The sequence below is a fragment of the Heterodontus francisci genome, chromosome 5 (assembly GCF_036365525.1).
Source record: "Heterodontus francisci isolate sHetFra1 chromosome 5, sHetFra1.hap1, whole genome shotgun sequence".
Classification (NCBI taxonomy): domain Eukaryota; kingdom Metazoa; phylum Chordata; class Chondrichthyes; order Heterodontiformes; family Heterodontidae; genus Heterodontus; species Heterodontus francisci.
The window spans coordinates 145,281,050-145,300,687 of NC_090375.1; the positions used below are offsets into that span (position 1 = coordinate 145,281,050).

Below are 19,638 nucleotides of genomic sequence, written 5' to 3' on the forward strand. Positions count from 1 at the left end.
AAACTAAGTTTCAGAGGACAGCTCATCCCTTCTGAGTCACACTATCTGCTGCTTGATCATTGTGTAACTTTGATGGGGCCATGGAGATTTGCGTGACTCAAACTATTCTTATCCTAGATGGAAAAGATTTTGTGGCAATAATCTTAAAGGGAAGATTGGAATTTAAACACTTTTTAAGCAGCAAAAAAAGCTAAAGAATTGAATAATTTATAAATTCAAATATTAGTACATTGCTTACCAAGCTTCTTTACACCAAATCCTGATGGGCATTTATAGTGCTTTAGACAAAATTCAAATTCAAAGTAGTGACCTTCGATGCATTCACAGACACGATTGTGAGTGCTGTTGCATTCATGTTTAACATACTGATACTCTTTGCAAAACACATTACAATACAGGCATTCATCAAGGTAGTTCCAATAGTCTGTATAGTGTGAGTCAGGACAAGGTGCACATTCAGTCTTCTTTTCCACATTGCAGTGAGTTTTCCTGTACATGCCTGGAGGACATTGTTCACATAGGTGATACTGAGCCAATTCATCATCCCAATGCCAATACACAGGGGTGAGTGAGGATTCCAGCGTCATGAGGTCACACTGCTGTGATACCAGCAGAACTAATAAAATAGATAGAATGAAGAGCTGAAAAGTAAAATAGAGAGTTGTAAGTTCCACCATAGTAAATTTTCTGCAGAGCAGATTACACTTTTTATTCAGCTGCGGATTCTCTCCGCTCCTCCTCTCCTCCCCTCTTCTCATTTCTTTCTGAGTTGCAGTACTATAGCACCACATGTTCTTCAGTATCTTTCCAGGGTAATCATTACCCACATATGGAACAGTGGTGCAGTGGTTAGCACCGCAGCCTCAGAGCTCCAGTGACCTGGGTTCGGTTCTGGGTACTGCCTCTGCGGAGTTTGCAATTTCTCCTTGTGACTTGTGTGGGTTTCTGCCGGGTCCTCCAGTTTCCTCCCACAGCCAAAGACTTGCAGGTTGATAGGTAAATTGGCCATTATAAATTGCCTTTAGTGTAGGTAGGTAGTAGGAGAATCGTGGGGATGTGGTAGGGAATATGGGATTAATGTAGGATTAGTCTAAATGGATGGTTGTTGGTCGGCACAGACTCAGTGGGCCGAAGGGCCTGTTTCAGTGCTGTATCTATCTGTGATTATAATCGCCTGTAGGTTTATTTGGCTGTGACCATTCACAACTGAGTATGATCCTGTGCTCACACATAATTCACTCGCACACATTTTCAGCAGGGGATCATTGGGTATCATTCAGGATTGGGAACATTGGCTGATTTCCCCTCCTTAACCAAGGGGCCGGTTGTGGTAACTCTTCCACTTTCACAGCCAGTGAAACCTAGCACGTTCAGGGCCCATGTCGCCCTGGAGTTAGGGAGGATTATATCAGCCAGGGTTTCCACTTCTGCTTGTTATTTCGGGACCATTCCTGGAAATTCATGTGGATGGTCACTGGGATAAGGTTGGGATTGCACTCAGCTCTGATAATCCTGCAGTGGAACAGCCTACAGCAACTTGCTGCTAAGACTTACACATAAATATTGGCTGTTTAGCTGAAATACTGTAGGATGTGCTGCCATCCTTGGAAATATACGTCAGTATGGAAAAGATTAAATTTGTAAGGAAAGTATGAGTTCCAGCATGTCCATGACCTATGTAATGTCTTATCTGATTGAACACCACTATTTCAAAACCAACTGGGGTGCTCTTATGCCCGAAAGCTACAGAACTATTTCCCTATTAAAGCAGTAAGTGTCCTGAACTGGATCTAATATATCATGAGTTCCATACAAATCATCTGGTCAGGCCCCTTGGAGCAGATATTTGAACAAACAATATGAAAGAATGCCTAAAATATTTCACTGTTCATATGTATCAAGACAATACGAGACATTCATGAACATACAGAATGGACATGTAAATGACAAATGAATTTCAATATAGATTAGTGTAAGGGTGGTACTGTTTGGGAACAGGAATAAGAAGACCACATACTCCTTGGAAAAGAAGAGCCTAAATCAGGTAGAGGATCAAACAAATCTAGGGGTACACATTCACTAATCATTAAAAGTAGCAACACAGATTAACAAGATCATGAAAATACAAACAAAGCACTGGGGTTCATCTCTGGAGAAATACAATTGAAAACCAGAGATGTTATGTTAAACCTATATAGAAGCTTGATTAGACCACAGTTGAGCTGCAAAATTCAGTTGCATAGCACCCGTATTTTTGGTGCTCTGGGTATCCTTATGAGTCCGAAATGGCGTACATGGGACTGAGTGTGCCGGATGCCATTTTGGTAAGGGTGTTAGTGTGAATGTAGGGAGCGTGAGTCGCAGTATGGAGAGTGGGCAGATTCTGACATCAGTCGGTATGTAACATTAATTTGGTGCCAGCAATGCCGTTTTTGAGCTGAATGCTCCAACTAACTTTTAACTCACGCATGTGTTTAACATGTGTTCAGTAGTCAGAAGGATGACCATCCCCTCCTCCTGCCACCAGCAATCATCAACATACAGGGATCATCAACTACTTTCAGGTTGCTGACTGATTTCTACTGGCTGTTTCTGAATTTGTAGAAGTTTTTGATGGTTTATACTGCTATCTAAAGTTGCGCTGGAATCTACAGGGAGTAGTGTGGGGTGTGCTGAAAGCCTTGGTTCTGACTTGAAGGTTTCGACTCAGACCACTTGTTCCCAGGCATGGGTGCAGTAGTTTGTATCCGACTTGGCCTGCAGCATGACAGGGAGAATGAGCAGAGGCAATACAGAGAAGCAGAAGAGCTCTCAGCAGGAAGTCATATCCTCCCAGGGTCTTCAGGTACAAATTTTCCAACCTTAACCTCAGCGAGGAACAATGCATCAGAAATTTGCACTTCATCAAGGCTCCTTGAATTCGACCACTGTTGCAGGCAGACCTGCAGCCTCAAAGCAAGGCAAGAATGGCATTTCCAGTGACTGTGAAGGTAACCATGGCCATGAACCTTTATGTGTCAGGTTCCTTCTAGGCTAGAGCAGGCGATAGTTCAACATCTCCAAGTTCGGCATCTGCTCTTGCAGAAGGGAGGTCACTGAGACTCTGTATGCAAAGAGAGAAGAATACATTTCATTCTCTCTTGCCAGAGAGCAGCAGGCAGAATGAGCACATGGTTTCCCAGCATAGCAGGCTTCCCTATGGTGCAGGGTGCCATTGACCATACATATGTCACTTTGTGGGCACCTCATGTAAATTTTGAGATGTACCACAACATAAAGGGATTCCAGTTCTTTAATGTCCAGCTAATGTGCAACCATACTTAGTGCATCAAGCAGTGTGTGATAAGGCAGAGGGCAGGAGAGATTAAATAACAAAGACGTCATGGGACAAAGGCAAAGAGCGTGTTAATGATTGTGTTAAATGCTTTGTCTTTCGCCACACCATTAAATCTCTCTTGCCCTTTGACCTATCACACACCTTCCCTTTTGTTCTCTTCCCCACCACCAGCTCCCCCCCTCCACTTGCTTAAAAACTAATACTTTTCTTACCTTTGCCAGTTCTGATGAAAGGTCACAGACCTGAAACATTAACTCTGCTTCTCTCTCCACAGATGCTGCCAGACTTGCTGAGTATTTCCAGCACTTTCTGTTTTTATTAGGGAAGAGTCAGAGATAGACCACGCGAAGGCAAGAGAAGGGTGGAAATTGGAAGCAAAATTGATGGAATTTTATAGTTTAGGGCAAGAGAAGTGTAAGATTATTAAGCTACTAAAAGGTTACTAACCAGAATACTAATTGCTAAAATCTAACTATTATAAACTAACAATTGGCTTATTATTATAAACTAATATTTAGCTTTATTAGAACCCTTCTTTGTAGTATGGTAAAGTGGGTAAATTTAGGAAATAGGGCACAGTACACAATGATCCTTGGTTGGTTATGACAGGCATCCTTTAATACAAGACTAATCACTGATTGGGAGAAGGGAGGGTTAATTGGAAAGCTGCCAGGATAAAAGAAGTCTTGCCTTTGACATTGTACTGCAGAGAATCTTTAACCAACAAAAAGAGACAAGAAAAACTATAAGAGACAGACATCGAAAAGCTTGAGGACACCAAAGCTGCAAAAGAAACTAGTCATGCGCTCGACCATCCAGTTCTCATATGAGTAGTATAATCTGTATCAGACTGTTAATCACTGCCTGAGTTTGTGACTGATAGTTTATCTGAAAACTTCATAAATTTGTCCTTACCTTTATCTCAATAAAGTCGATTCACAACAAGCTTTGTGCTGTCAAGTCCGTTTCCATCTTAGAATGGAGCAGAAATCACCCCTATTTTATGTAATCTTAGAGAAGAAAACAGCACCGATACAGTCATCAAGGTACTGGAAAAAGAGGTGAGGGATGAGTCCTCAGTAAGACCAGACTCGCCGCTAATCTCAAAGTAAGTCTTAGTGAGAGATCTAGCAATCTCTGTGTCAAGAGTTTCACCTCAATCGCGTGTAGTGGTACACACGAATACAAGAAATAGGAGCAGGAGTAGACCATATGGCCCATTGAGCCTGCTCCGTCATTCAATACGATCATGGCTGATCATAGGCTTCAACTCCGCTTTCCCGCTTGCTCGCCATATCCCTTGATTCCCTGAGAGACCAAAAATCTGTCTATCCCAGCCTTAAATGTATTAAACGATGCAGCATCCACAACCCTCTGGGGTAGAGAATTCCAAAGATTCACAACCCTTTAAGTAAGGTAATTTCTCCTCATCTCAGTCATAAATGATGGGTCCCTTATCCTGAGACATGCCCCCATGTTTTAGATTCCTTGACCAGCGGAAACAATCTCTCAGCGTCTAGCCTATCCAGCCCCTTCAGAATCATGTATGTTTCAATGAGATCGCCTCTTATTCTTCTAAACTCCAGAGAATATAGGCCCAATTTACTCAGCCTCTCATCATAGGACAACCCCCTCATCCGAGGAACCGATTTAGTGAACCCTCGCTGTACCGCCTCCAATGCAAGTATATCCTTTCTTAAATGTGGAGAGCAAATCTCCGCTTAGTATTCCAGATGGTCTCACCAAAACCCTGTACAATTGCAGCAAGACTTCTTTATTCCTGTACTCCAATCCCTTTGCAATAAAGGCTAACATGCCATTTGCCTTCCTAATTGCTTGTTGTACCTGCATGTTAACTTTCTGTGTCTTGTACAAGTACAGCCAAGGCTTTTTGAACATCAACACTTACAAGTTTCACACCTTTAAAAAAATATTCTGCTTTTCTATTCTTACGACCAAAGTGAATAACTTCACACTTCCCCACATTATACTCCATCAACAATATTGTTGCCATTACTCACTTAACCTGCCTATATCTCTTTGCAGCCTCTCTGTGTCCTCCCCACAGCTTACCTTTTCACATAGCTTTGTATCATCAGCAAAATTAGATATATTACTCTCTGTCTCTTCATCTAAGTCATTAATATAAATTGTAAGCAGCTGAGACCCCAGCACTGATCCTTGCGGCATTCCACTATTTACTGCCTGCCAACTTGAAAATGCTCCATTTATGCTCACTCTTTGCTTCCTGTCCATTAACCAATCCTCTGTATTACATCCAACCCCATGAGCCCTTATCTTGCCAACTAACTTCTGTGTGGCACCTTATCAAATGCCTTCTGGAAATCCAGGTATACTACATCTACTGGTTATCCTTTATCTATCCTACCAGTTACATCCTCAAAAAACTCTAATAACTGCAACTGATTGCAGCATTCATTACAAAGCAATCACAGTGTGGAGCAGCAGTGATGTCGTTAGGCTGGCCACGTAGCCAATCACATTAAAAAGATTTCACAGCCACCCAAATAGGAAACAAAAGCACTGAAATATAAGCCAGAATTTTACAGTGAGGCAATGGCCCTACCCACCGGCTGGAAAGCCAAGGGGGAGCCCATTTCCACCAGGCCTGGAAGCCAAGCTGCTATTTTGCATGGCTGCAGATCCTTAATTGGCTTCAGTCGGGGCTTCTGCCCTTCTGATGCAGGAAATCCCACCTCCAAGAGCTGCCAGCCAATCAGAAGGCAGTGGAGTGCTGGGAACGGTGACCACTGCTGGAACTTAGAAACATAGAAAAATAGGAGCAGGAGTGGGCCATTTGGCCCTTCGAGCCTATACTACCATTCAATACAATCATGGCTGATCATCCAAACTCAGTAACCTGTTCCCGCTTTCTCCTCATATCCCTTGATCCCTTTAGCCCTAAGAACTATATCTAACTCTTTCTTGAATATATTTAATGATCTGGCCTCAACTGCTTTCTGTGGTAGAGAATTCCACAGGTTCACCATTCTCTGGGTGAAGAAATCCCTCCTCATCTCAGTCCTAAATGGCTTACCCCTTATCCTTAGATTGTGACCCCTGGTCCTGGACTCCTCCACCATCGGGAACATCCTTCCTGCATCTAGTCTGTCCAGTCCTGTTAGAAGTTTATAGGTTTCTATGAGATCCCCTCTCATTCTTCTGAATTCTAGTGAATACAAGCCTAATTGTCCCAATCTCTCTTCATACGTCAGTCCTGCCATCCCAGGGATCAGTCTGGTGACCCTTCACTGCACTCCCTCCATAGCAAGTACATCCTTTATCAGATAAGGAGACCAAAACTGCATACAATACTCCAGATGTGGTCTCACCAAGGCCTTGCATAATTGCAGCAAGACATCCTTGCTCCCGTACTCGAATTCTTTCACCTCTTCACCCAGCTAGAAGAGCCACGATGGACACTGGCCTGGGAACAGGTAAGTGGATGTTGGGCCTTACCTGGGACAACTGGTTGGGCCTAAGCGAGGGGGAGGCAGGTAGGGGTCAGAGTCTGGGGCAGGCTAGTTGTTTTGGGGGGGCAGCCCATGCAGCTGGGGGGGGTCCTCCATGGGGAAACAGCATGCCCCTCCCCAGCCCGCAAGGAGGCCACCAGGTATTCCTTGGCGGCTTCCTGAGGTGCTGAACTGCTTGTCTGCTGCTCATAAAATAGCAGTGGCAGCGGGAGGAGGCCCTTTAGCGGCAGTTAATTGGTGACTTATGGGCTTCAATTGACCTAAGAGTTGGCAGGCCATTTACCAACAACCCCACCACAGATAAAATAGAAGCAGGGGTGGGTAGACGATGGGCACAGCAACCCCCCCGTTTTTATGGGGTTTCTAACAGAAATGTGGGAGTGGGAAAGTTGAAACCCTTGCTCCAGGGTTGAGGGGTGGGGGGTGGGGCAGGTGGTCAGGGTTGGGGTTCGGGGGGGATTCACAGCATAGCCTGTGGTGGAGCCCTGAGTGACAGACTTTAGGATTTGGGCTTTAGGCTTTAGGATTTGTGTGCCGATTTGCGCACACTCGACATCCTGAAGTTGCAGTCAGTTTCAGAGGACACTGATAGTTCACGGTTAACCGCCCCCCCGCCCACTTCCAAAATCCTGCGCAATATTTAGGTAACATTTGCCCTACATTCTTCAACGACTATTCCACCCAAACAAACAGTAGTCTCCCTTTAGATGCAAAATGTTGCCTGTGAATGTGTACTTTTGGCTATCTTACAACAGGAAACTGCCCTTGAGATCAGATAACATAGAATAAAATCTCTCTATTGGGAAATGAGCCATCTAAATATACAATGCAAATTTATAAACACTCTCTTGAAACATTGGTTCACTCTTTTATGGATCTGCATGCTGAAGTTTTAATAATTTAATTCCTTCTATTTTCAAGCACTTATTCTTCCTCAAAGAGTGTAACAGCTTTTCTACAACTACCTCCCCTCACCCTCTGTGATTCTGTTTCAAATAAACAGGATCACTTCTGCTGCTGTAAGAGAACTACCGATAAGCTCTTTGCTTTCCTTGTGAGATCCATATAAAACAACTACAGCAGCTGGATTATGTTTACATGTTCTCATAAAAGATGACGCAAATGCATCTCCATGAAATGTCATGTCAGTCATTGGGTTATGCCATCAAACTGCGCATGTTGGGTCCACAGAAGGGTCAGAAGGCAAATCTCAGTTAGAGTGAGAGTAGGTTGGGGAGAAGAGCTGTCGTTCTGCCCCCTTGCACGGGCTGGAGGTTTTCGCTGAAAATCCCACCAACCCGACAGACAGGTCAATGCCCCCCATTGACCTGGTAGTGAGTAAGATGAGTCAGAGTGAGATCAGAGATGGGGAGAAACCTAGTGGTCTGTCTACCAGGGCGATATGTGGATGATGGGCTTGTCTGTGGTGAATCCTGTAGTTGATTGGCCCACCAACACCAGACTTGCAATTTGAATGAGACAATGAAGGGTCAATGCTACCCCACAACCAAATTTCAGCATGGGCTGCTGTCATTAGACATAAAGGTGTAAGGGGAGAAAATTGTGAGGAAAAAGAATGCAATGGCTTTGTTCTGGTCAATTGATTATAGTTCTTATTCAGTGGACCCAACTGAACCCCTCCCTTTGACCATAATCCAGCCAGACATATCTTCAGTATTGCCCAAGTTAAATCAGAAATCTCTGAGAAGATGTAGAAGAGCATTTATTCCTCCTAATATAAAATAAAAACGGAAAGTGCTGGAAATACTCAACAGGTCAGGCAGCATCTGTGGAGAGAGAAGCAGAGTTAACGTTTCAGGTCTGTGACCTTTCATCATCTCTATCCCCACTCCTCTTCACAGGATGACTTAAAACAAAATGGGCGGCACAGTGGCGCAGTGGTTAGCACCGCAGCCTCACAGTTCCAGCGACCCGGGTTCAATTCTGGGTACTGCCTGTGTGGAATTTGCAAGTTCTCCCTGTGTCTGCATGGGTTTTCTCCGGGTGCTCTGGTTTCCTCCCACAAGCCAAAAGACTTGCAGGTTGGTAGGTAAATTAGCCATTATAAATTGCCCCTAGTATAGGTAGGTGGTAGGGAAATATAGGGACAGGTGGGGATGTGGTAGGAATATGGGATTAGTGTAGGATTAGTATAAATGGGTGGTTGATGGTTGGCACAGACTCGGTGGGCCGAAGGGCCTGTTTCAGTGCTGTATCTCTAAAAAAAATGAAACTTACCTGGAGGTTGTTGAAGATTCCTGAGAAAATCAGGTAACTGATTTCTGGCTGAGATTCTTCAACAACCATTAGGACCTAACAAAAGGGTCCTACAAATTAGGAGTGGGACCTGCCTGCTCAGATTGGGAGCAGGCCATCCCACTGCTAAATTGTTATGCTTTGCACTCATTTTATGCCTGAAAAACAGATGCAATGCATATCAATTTCTACCCTGGTTGCCTGAAATGGTAAAATATTCTATTCTGCAGCACTGAGGAAAATTATATTTTGGTCTCTGTGGACCTCTCTGTCCACTTCATCAGCTGAAATTTAACTTAATTGCCCACAATCTTTCAACATCTCAAGTTATTTCTGTTTTTCTTTTTAAGTGATAATCAATTTCCTTACCAGAATGGTAAGGAATGTTTGTTGCAATCTGCTCTTTAGTTGGCACTTACCAGTCAATAAAATAAAGCATGCTTTGTAACGTTCCTTAAGTTAAATTTAGGCACATCAGGGAGAAACTGAAATTGCATAATACTGAGGCTTAAATGAACAAAATGTAACCATCACAGGAGTTATTGCATTGGGAGCATGGATTAAACGATGATGAAATGCAAAATATGTTGCAGAGGAAAGAACATAAAAGAAAATTCATCAAATCTAATGAAAAAAGACAGAGAGCCACTAGAAAATGAAAAGTAACAAAGACAACAGGTAACTCAGAAAGAAAGAAAATACAATGTGATGGTGAGAAGTGTGATCAATTGGAGATCTGCCTTGTTTTAAAACATAAGGGGTTCCATTGGACTAATGTTGTAAAGCTTCACTCTCAGTGCAGACCCACGCTTGATGGATGGATGCAGATGATAAAATCATATAGAGGTCAACAGGCCCAATTTACAGGGTCTCAGCTTTATTTCCTTATGCTCCTACCTCAATGAATTTCGAGCTCAGCACAACATTGAGCTCTTCTTCTGTCGTCTTCGCCTCTGCGCCCACTAATTTGGCCAGGAGACGTCCCCCCACACTGCAGACTGTTTTACCCATCTCCAATATTTTCCCTCCACTTTGACCCCTCTCTCTGGCCTCTTACCCTCTCTAGATCTTTTTATTGAGAACTGTTAGCCATCTCAATTTCTCTGCTCCCCTCACTACTCTAATCTATCTCCGTCTGAAATTGCAGCACTCCATTCCTCAGGTCTATCCTTAAGATTATCATCAAACCTGCTGAAAAGGTGGTGCCATTATTCAATGCCCTTCCAATTTTCAAGGTTACTGATTTTCCCATCATTTTCTGTGAAGCAAGCACAAGAGTTGTAGAAGGCTGATTACAATTTTAAGATGCAAATGGGTAGAGCATGCAGCTGTGCAGCTAGTCATAGTAATGGTAGGACCACAGGGGGAAGGGTTTTGCAATTGTGGAGGAGAAGGAGACCAGGGTGGCAGTGGCCCTCATTCTTCCTGTGCAGCAGTCTTGCTCCCCCTTGCTCCATGCAAATCATTTCAACACTTAGTTTTTGGGCATTCCCTGCTCTTCCACCTGGTTTTAATGAACGGAATGTCCATGACAGATTCTTTCTGTCCAGGAGGTCATTAAAATTCCTTCACAATCATCTAGTGCATCATAAGGCTTAAAGAATTAATGAGGCTCCCACTTGCTTTATAGGGGAACCCTTGGTTGCCTATGAAAACACTGAAGGGACTATGGTGGCGGATAGAAAGTGAGGTGCTACGTCCACTGCTGTGATGCAAAAACTGCTCCCACCTGAGTTTTGTCAGACAGAGAGAGAGGTAAAGTCGACCCCAGATACTCCAATCTCAGTGAGTAAGTTAATGGGTTAAATGGCTGAAACCTGCATAGGTGAAATCAGGAAATCGTTCAATAACATGAAAGATCTTAGTGAGGGAATGAAAACTATTAAAAAGGAATGTGCAAATTGGTAAAATTGTGGAAGGCCACACAAAGGTCATGCTTGAGGAACCTTATTGAGTTCTTTCTTGAAGGAACAGGAAGGGTAGATAAAGGTAATTAGTGACATCATATAAATATATTTAGATTTTCAAATGACTTTCAATAAGGTATTGCATGGTAGGCTCATGACTAAGGTCAGGACATGGGGGCTAAACTCAATTGCCCCTGAAAATGGGCACAGGGGATGCAGTACCCAATTAATCTGTGCAGGCACCATGCCAACTTCATGCTGCAAGCTAATTTTCATGACTGCTGCATGCAGCCAGCCCTAACCGTGTTACTGAATGGCTGCATGCCTCTACAAGAGGCTAGGCATCAATTAAAGGTAGTCTGCATTACTTAAAGCCAGCTGGCATCTCTTATAAAGGAGGTGAAATGTAACTGGAGCAGGTGCGGGAAGTTGTTCTTTACTAATTCTCACCTGGTAAAGACAGAAGAATGGTAAAACATGGGAGAAAGTGGGCTACAAGGTTTTCAGACACTGCACTGGAGGCCATGGAGTCAGAAAGTTGTGGGTTCAAGGTCCACTCTCCAGAAACTTGAGTAGAAAATCTAGGCTGACACTCCAGTGCAGTACTGAGGGAGCGCGGCACTGTCAGAGATGCCATCTTTTGGATGAGATGTTAAATTGAGGCCCTGTCTGCCCTCTCAGGTGGTCATAAAAGATCCCATGGCATAATTTCAAAAAAGAGCAGGGGAGTTATTCAGAATGTCCTGCACAATATTTATTCCTCAATCAACATCACTAAAAAACAGATTATCCGATCATTATCACACTGCTGTTTGTGGGAGCTTGCTTCCGTATTTCCTACAAAAGTACTTCATTGGCTGTAAAACATTTTGGAATGTCCAGAGGCGGTGAAAGGTGCAATATAAATGCAAGTCTTTTGTTCTTCCTTGGTGGAAGAGGTGCAAAGAAGGAGTATACATAGGGAGCCAGGATCTCCAGACACGTTCAGAAGGCAGAGGAGCAAGTAGCCATGGAGGTCAATGCCAGGGGTAAGCCCTGAGCACCTGAGTGCAGTTCAACGACCTCACATGAATGAGTAAGTGCCATATCCAACCAACAGCACCTCCAGCCTGGACATTGCTCAACTCACCACAGCTCCATCACTCACTTAACAACAATCGCTATGGGTTAGATTTTGTATTGCTGCTGGGCGGCCATCCCCCATGGGAGCCACGCCGCCGTGCCAATGTGATTACGCGGTGGGTGGCCATTTTACTCATTCACAGTGGCTGCACCCCCAATCACGTGGCAGGGGTGATCTCGGCAATGCTATTTACAGCGTCACCTGAAGGAGCAGATGCTGGCGCCATTTTTAAAAGGCTGCTACAGTACACCATAATGCAGAGCTCACCCCTTCCCCCACCCCTATCTATCAAAGTGCAGAGTTCACCCCTTCCTTACCTCATGGCACCAGCTTTCCCTGGACAGGAAAGTGAAAGTGTGTGAGTGCCAGTCATCGTGCTGAGGATCAGGAACTGAAGTTAAGATCGCTGCGGTTTATATTTTAATTCATGAAAATTTGTTATTTAAATAAGTTAATTCAGGTCCCATCACAGAGCAGTGAAAGGGCCGCCATGGAGCTTTCCTACTGCCGGGAAGATCGGGCCCAACAATCCCAGTGTCAGGTTCCGTGGCAGACGCCGCTGCTCTGATTTTTTGGCCATGGAACCCAATGACGGGCTAGGAACAAAATCCAGCCCTATCAATCAGGACTCATACCTGACTTTCATATTCTACACCACACACTCACACACTAGCACTACTGCAAGCCTCACACCCACTTCTCATGACTTGCACATACTGGCAGCTATTCAATCATAACAGCCACATTATCTACATTATCTAAACAGTTGCACCACACTGCCTTCTCTCTTTCAGAATGAGGTGGCACACAGTGAGTTGAATTTTGTGGCGCCAGCAAGGCTCCTGGCATTGGGCCAAAAAGGTACATATGAACATACGAATTAGGAGCAGGAGTAGGCCTCTCAACCCCTCGTGCCTGCTCCAGCATTCAATAAGATCATGGCTGATCTGATTGTAACCTCAAGTCCACATTCCCGCCTACTCCCGATAACTTTCCACTCCCTTGCTTGTCAAGAATCTACCTACCTCTGCCTTAAAAATATTCAAAGACTCTGTTTCCACTGCCTTTTGAGGAAGAGAGTTCCAAAGACTCATGACCCGCTGAGAGATAAAAATTCTCCTCATCTCTGTCTTAAATGGGCGACCCCTTATTTTTAAATCATGACCCCTAGTTCTAGATTCTCCCACAAGGGGAAACATCCTTTCCACATCCACCCTGTCAAGACCCTTCAAGATCTCATATGTTTTAATCAAGTCGCCTCTTACTGTTCTAAACTCCAGCGGATACAAGCCTAGCCTGTCCAACCTTTCCTCATAAGACAACCGGCCCATTCCAATGCATTTACATCCTCCCTTAAATAAGGAGACCAAAACTGTACACTGTACACCAGATGTGGTCTCATGAATGCCCTGTATAACTGAGGCATAACCTTCCTACTTTTGATTTCAATTCCCCTTGCATTAAACGATAACATGCTATTAGTTTTCCTAATTACTTGCTGAACCTGCATACTAACCTGTTGCGATTCATGCACTAGGGCACCCAGATCTCTCTGCATCTCAGAACTCTGTAATCTCTCACCATTTAGATAATATGCTTCTTTTTATTCTTCCTGCCAAAATTAACAATTCCATATTTTCCCACATTGTACTCCATTTGACAGATCTTTGCCCACTCACTTAACCTATCTATATCCCTTTGTAACTCCTTATGTCCTCTTCACAAGTTACTTTCCTACTTATCTTTGTGTCATTAGCAAATTCAGCAACCAAACCTTCAAGTCCCTTCATCCAAGTCATTTATATAAATTGTAAAAGGTTGATGCCCCAGCACTGATCCCTGCGGCATACCACTCATTACATCTTGCCAACCAGGAAATTTATCATTTATGCCTACTCTCTGTTTACTGTAGCTAGCCAATCTTCTATCCATGTCAATATGTTACCCACTATAACATGAGCTTTTATTTTCTGCAATAACCTTTGATGTGGTACCTTATCAAATGCCTTCTGCAAATCTAAATACAGTTGATCCACTGGTTTCCCCTTTATCTACAGCATGTTACTTCTTCAAAGAACTCCAATAAATTGGTTAAACATGATTTCCCTGCCACCCATCTTTGCACAATTTTATGCTTTTTCTTTAAGTTTGATACTATCTTTAATTTTTTTTAGTTAACCATGGGTGCTGGGTTCTCCTTTTGGAATTTTTGGGCTGGATTTTGTTCTACCCCAGGCATTGGGTTCCGTGGAGGGGGGGCCTGAAGATAGCTCTGGAGAGGCCCATCCTGAACCTCAATGCCATGAGGGCCCGGTCCAATCCTTCCGGCAGCAGCAAAGATCCTTGGCAGCGCCAAACGTCGCCCACCCCACCCAGGACCACAATTTAAATGTTCAAATGAATGAAATTATTAAATTTAAATAGACTTAACTGCGAGCTTGAGGGCCCGCCATAATCTTCAGTGCAGTGACAGGCACCTCCATGCCTTCAGATCCCCGTCCGGGGAAATGTGGTGCCACACTGTGGGGAGGGGGGAGGAGGTACGTTTGTCAGTGTGGGGGTGGGGGGGGACAGGGTCAAATAAATGTAATAGGTGTAAGGGATGGTGGGAAAGATTGAACTTGAAACTTTGTGCAGTTTGGCGGGAGGAAGATCAGATGTAAAAGTGAAGTGTTTTGGTTGGAGGGGTAATTGCAAATACCTATTGTAATTGTTATTTGGGGGTATGAAAGGAGAATTAGAAATTTATTTATTTAATTTTGGGAGTAGAACTTTAAAAATTTAAATTCGGTGGCAGGGCTGGCTGCCAATTAAAAATGGCTCCAGCGCTGCATAATGGCAGCTGACACCATTGCTGGGGCGGACAGTCCGTGCCCTCCACCAGATTGGGTGCGGCAGGCCACCCTGGCTATTTAAGTGAGCTGCTGCGCTTGAGATTGTGGCGCTCTTTGGCGTCCGGGCCACCATTTATTGAGCTCACCGTCAACATCGACGGCAGGCTCTTAAATCCAACCCTTTCTTTCTAGTTGGAATGCATCTATTCTGTGTATTCTGAAATATGTATTCTGAAAGTTGGAGGAATCCCGTCTTGGCCATTTGGAGTCCATTCCCTCCCCCCGGTGCGATTCTTTGACGCCAGGCCGGTAACAGCCTGGCGCCGGGATCCACGTCCCTTTAAAGACAGGGATCCTGCCTCCAAGAGCTACTGGCCAATCACAGAGCCGGCAACTCAGTAGTAACAGCAGCATCACCGGGAGCAGTGGCCACTGCCAGTACTGCACCAGGCCTTGGACCCAGGCCCAGCACCGGAGACCCGGATTTGAGGTAAGTGAGGAGCCGTTGACGGGGCTAGTCCTCTTGAACTTCCACAATTTTAATTGCTCCACTATCGGTGGCCATGCCTTCAGTTGCCTAATAGGCCCTAAACTCTGGAATTACCTTGCTGTTGTTGGAGATGGTCATTGCCTGGCACTTAAATGATGTGAAATGTTACTTGTCACTTAGCTGCCCAAGCTTGAATGTGTCAAGGTTTTGCTACATGCAGGCACAGACTGCTTCATTATCTGAGGAGTTGCAATGGTACTGAACACTGTGCAATCATTAGCAAACATCCCCACTTCTGACATTATGATGGAGGGAAGGTCATTGATTAAGCAGCTGAAGATGGTGGCCCAAGATGATGGTGTGCAAGTCTGCTCATATCTGTGAGATCTGGCACTCTATGAGGGTTGCCAACCTCTCAATGGAGGAAGCCATGCACACACATGCCTGAGACATGGAAGCAGTCATGGCATGGATGTACTCCTCCATCGTCCACTCATGCTGCGCATGGCCTCTGGCATCTCCACCAGATGTTGGACAGGCTAGGTTTGTATCCATTGGAATTTAGAAGAGTAAGAGGCAACTTGATTGAAACATATTAGATCCTTAGGAGTCTTGACAGGGTGGATGTGGAAAGGATGTTTCTCCTTGTGGGAGAATCTAGAACTAGGGGTAACGATTTTAAAATAAGGGGTCGCCCATTTAAGACAGAGATAAGGAGAATCTTTTTTCTTTCAGAGGGTCATGAGTCTTTGGAACTCTCTTCCTCAAAAGGCGTTGGAAGCAGAGTCTTTAAATATTTTTAAGGCAGAGGTAGATAGATTCTTGATAAGCAAGGGGGTGAAAGATTAACGGGGGTAGGTGGGATTGTGGACTCAAAATTACAATCAGATCAGCCATGATCTTATTGAATGGCGGAGCAGGCTCGAGGGGCCAGGTGGCTTACTCCTGCTCCTAATACGTATGTTCATATGTGACCTCCCTTATGCAGCAGTGAATGGCAAACTGCAAGATGTTGCAAATATCTCCAGCCCCAGCCTGGAAGGAGCCAGACACATAAAAAAATCATCACCACGGTCACGTTCACAGCCCCTGGCAATGCGGTCCTTGCCCTGCTCTGAGGTTGCAGCTGTAACTGCAGCAGGTGCCAGATTTTGGTGAGGACTTCCTTGTGGAATTGCAGACGTCTCACACACTGTTACCTGCTGAGGTTCAGATAGAATCACTACCTGAACATTCTGGGCAGTTATGGCCCTCTGCTGAGAGCCCTTCTCCCCCTCTTGCTCTCCCTCTACTCATTCTCTGAGTGATGCTGTATTCTAAGGGCAATGCCTACTAGTGCACCCAAGTCTGGGAGCAACTGATTTGTGCAGAAACTTGAATTTAGCAGAAAGTCATTCAGCACTCCCTATAGACCTTTGCAACTTGAAACAACTATAGAAAGCACCAAACACTTGTAGAATCATAGCATCAGCTACTAACCAGTAAATTGTTGATGTCCATTTAAATAGCACTGGTGGGATGGGGTGGGGGTGGGGGGGGGGGTCATTCCTGTGCTGAATGTATCTTCAGCCATGTGTGATCAACAGATAGTGTTAGCTGGAACACTCAGCTGCAATATGGCAGCACCAGCTTCAAATTGGCAATGCACACTGACTGACATTTTGATCTGCGGACATTGCATGCACACTAATGACCTCACCAATGTGGCATCTGTCACAAATTGCCCCTGAAGTGTGTGCACACCTCAGGATGCCATTTTGGAGGTCAAACGACTCCCATAGTGCCCAAACAAGAGGCGTATAAATCCGAATTTCACGCTGGTGGCCTTGAGAGACAAGTAGTAGACTGGATAGCAAGCTGGTTATGAAACAGAAAGTAAAGGTTAATGGCAGTTACTTAAACTGGCAAAAGGTGTGAAGTGGAATTTCTCAACAATTGATGCTCGGACCATTGTTGTTTATAATTTGCATGAATAATTGTTTATTCAGGAATTGGAAGTACAATTTCAAAATTTGTGGATGACACCAAATTTGGGGTGTAGTTAATACAGAGGAGGACTGTGACAGAATGCAGGAAGATATTAATATACTGAGAGAATGGGCATGTAATTGGCAAATGAACTTTAATATAGTTAAGTGTGAAAGTGTTGCACTTTGGTAGGATGAATAAGGAGGCCACAAACTCTTTGGAATATAAGTATCTAAATGAGGTTAGGAGCAGAAGCATGATGGGGGTACAGTGATAAATATTACTAAAGGTAGCAACACAGGTTAATATGGACAAAGAAAAAAAACAACCAAAACAATGGGGTTCATATCTGGCGAGGTAAGAGGGATAGAATTGAAAAGCAGAGTTATTATGTTAAACTTGTATAGAACCTTAGTTCAATCACACTTGGAGTATTGTAAACAGTTTTGGTCTCCATAAATAGGATATTGAGGGACTGGAGAAAATGCAAAATAAATACTGGAATGATACTAGAACTGAGAGGTTATACCTATCAGGAAAGATTGAACAGACTGGGGCTCTTTTCTCTAGAAAAGAAAACAGGGAAGACCAGAACTAGGAGCCCATATATATTAAATAATCACTAATAAATCCAGTACGGAACTTAGGAAAATCTTCTTGACCCAGAGAGTAGTTAGAATGTGGAACTCACTACCACAACGTGTAGTTGAGGCAAGTAGCATAGTTGCATTTAAAGGGAAGCTAAATAAACACATGAAGCAGGAAGGATAGAAGGATGAGGAAATTGAAAAAAAATCAGCCTGCACATTGATGTCCAAAGTTAAACTGAACTGCTGGAAATGGGAAATATAGATAAAATCTGAAGTTACAATTTAGTGTTCAGGTCACAGACATGCACAGTGCTCAGGAGAAAGATGTTCTTGAGCTTGTAATAGCCTGTTTTGGAATAGCATAGGATGCCAATGATGGAGAGATTAGAATGAAAATAGAATGTGTATTTTAAGTCGTGAGCCACAGGAAGCTCTAGGTCACATTTGTGGTGTTTGGCAAAGCAATATTGGTTTGATCTCCCCAGTATAGAGGAGATAGCACCATGTACATTGAATACGGTATATTAGGTTGGAGTAAGTACGTATAAATTGCTGCCTAACATGAAGGTAGCGTTTGATGTCGTGGACAGTGGCAGGGGGAGCCGCCACGAGGCCTTGTCGCCGCCGGCAATATCGGACCAGACTCTCCCGGCGTTGCAGTACATGGCAGCCCTCTCTCAGAGGCATTTTCCGCCCCCCCACCCCGACAACGTCGGGGCTCGTGGTGGGTTGTGGGGGGGGGGGGCGGAAAATGCCTCTGAGAGAGGGCTGCCACGTACTGCAACGCCGGGAGAGTCTGGTCCGATATTGCCGGCGGCGACAAGGCCTCGTGGCGGCTCCCCCTGCCACTCAGCGACAGGACCCACATTTACATATTTAAATAAATGGAAATGAATGCAATAATCATACTTATGCTGTCCCACTGTGATCTTCCTGCCGCTGGCCAGCACTCCTGCACCTTTGGATCCCCGCCCAGCGAAATGAGGCAGAACACTTATGGGGAACAGGGAGGAGGTAGGTTTATCAGTGCGGGGGTGGGGGGGTGGGGGTGCGGGGGGGAACAGGGTCAAAGTAACATCAATAGTGCAGGGGATGGTGGGAAGGGTCTTAGGTTAAGGTTTATGCAGTTTGTGGGGGGAGGTCAGGTAAACAAGGTAAGTGTTTTGGGGGGAGAAGGCAAGAAATTAATTTAATTGTCATTGGGGGTGGGAGAGGGGCAAAATAAATGTATTTAATTTTTATTCATTCACTTTAGCTTTAAATATTTAAATGTAAAGGGAGGGTTCAAAGCCCTTTGAAAATGGCATCAGTGCCTGAGCAAAGGCAGCTAATGACATTGCCAGGGATGGACAGCCCACCCCAGCTATTTAAATGAGCCTCTGCGCTTAGGATTGCGGCGGCTCTGCAATGCCATTGTTTTCACCCGCCAAATTCAGCCCATAATGTTAAAGATTGATTAGAACACTGGAAAACACTGGAAAAAGTCAAGGATGAGGAAAGACCAAATGGCCCATCAAACCTTATCTGTCTGATAATCAGACATACCCAATCTAGCGTTCAACTGCATTCTTGATGCCCTTAACTCCTTAGCATCTTTGACTCTACTACCTTACTTGACAGATGAGTAAAATTTTGACTA

General features: G+C 44.3%; 1 protein-coding gene across 1 annotated transcript in view; it reads right to left on the reverse strand.

The window, feature by feature from the left end:
* LOC137369631 (tumor necrosis factor receptor superfamily member 11B-like) overlaps nt 1-19,638 on the reverse strand; it is a 59,645-nt gene that overhangs the window by 21,646 nt on the left and 18,361 nt on the right. Inside the window, exon 3 of the mRNA XM_068030962.1 lies at nt 239-641. Within this exon, the coding sequence (XP_067887063.1) occupies nt 239-641 (403 nt within the window). The remainder of the gene's footprint in view (nt 1-238; nt 642-19,638) is intronic.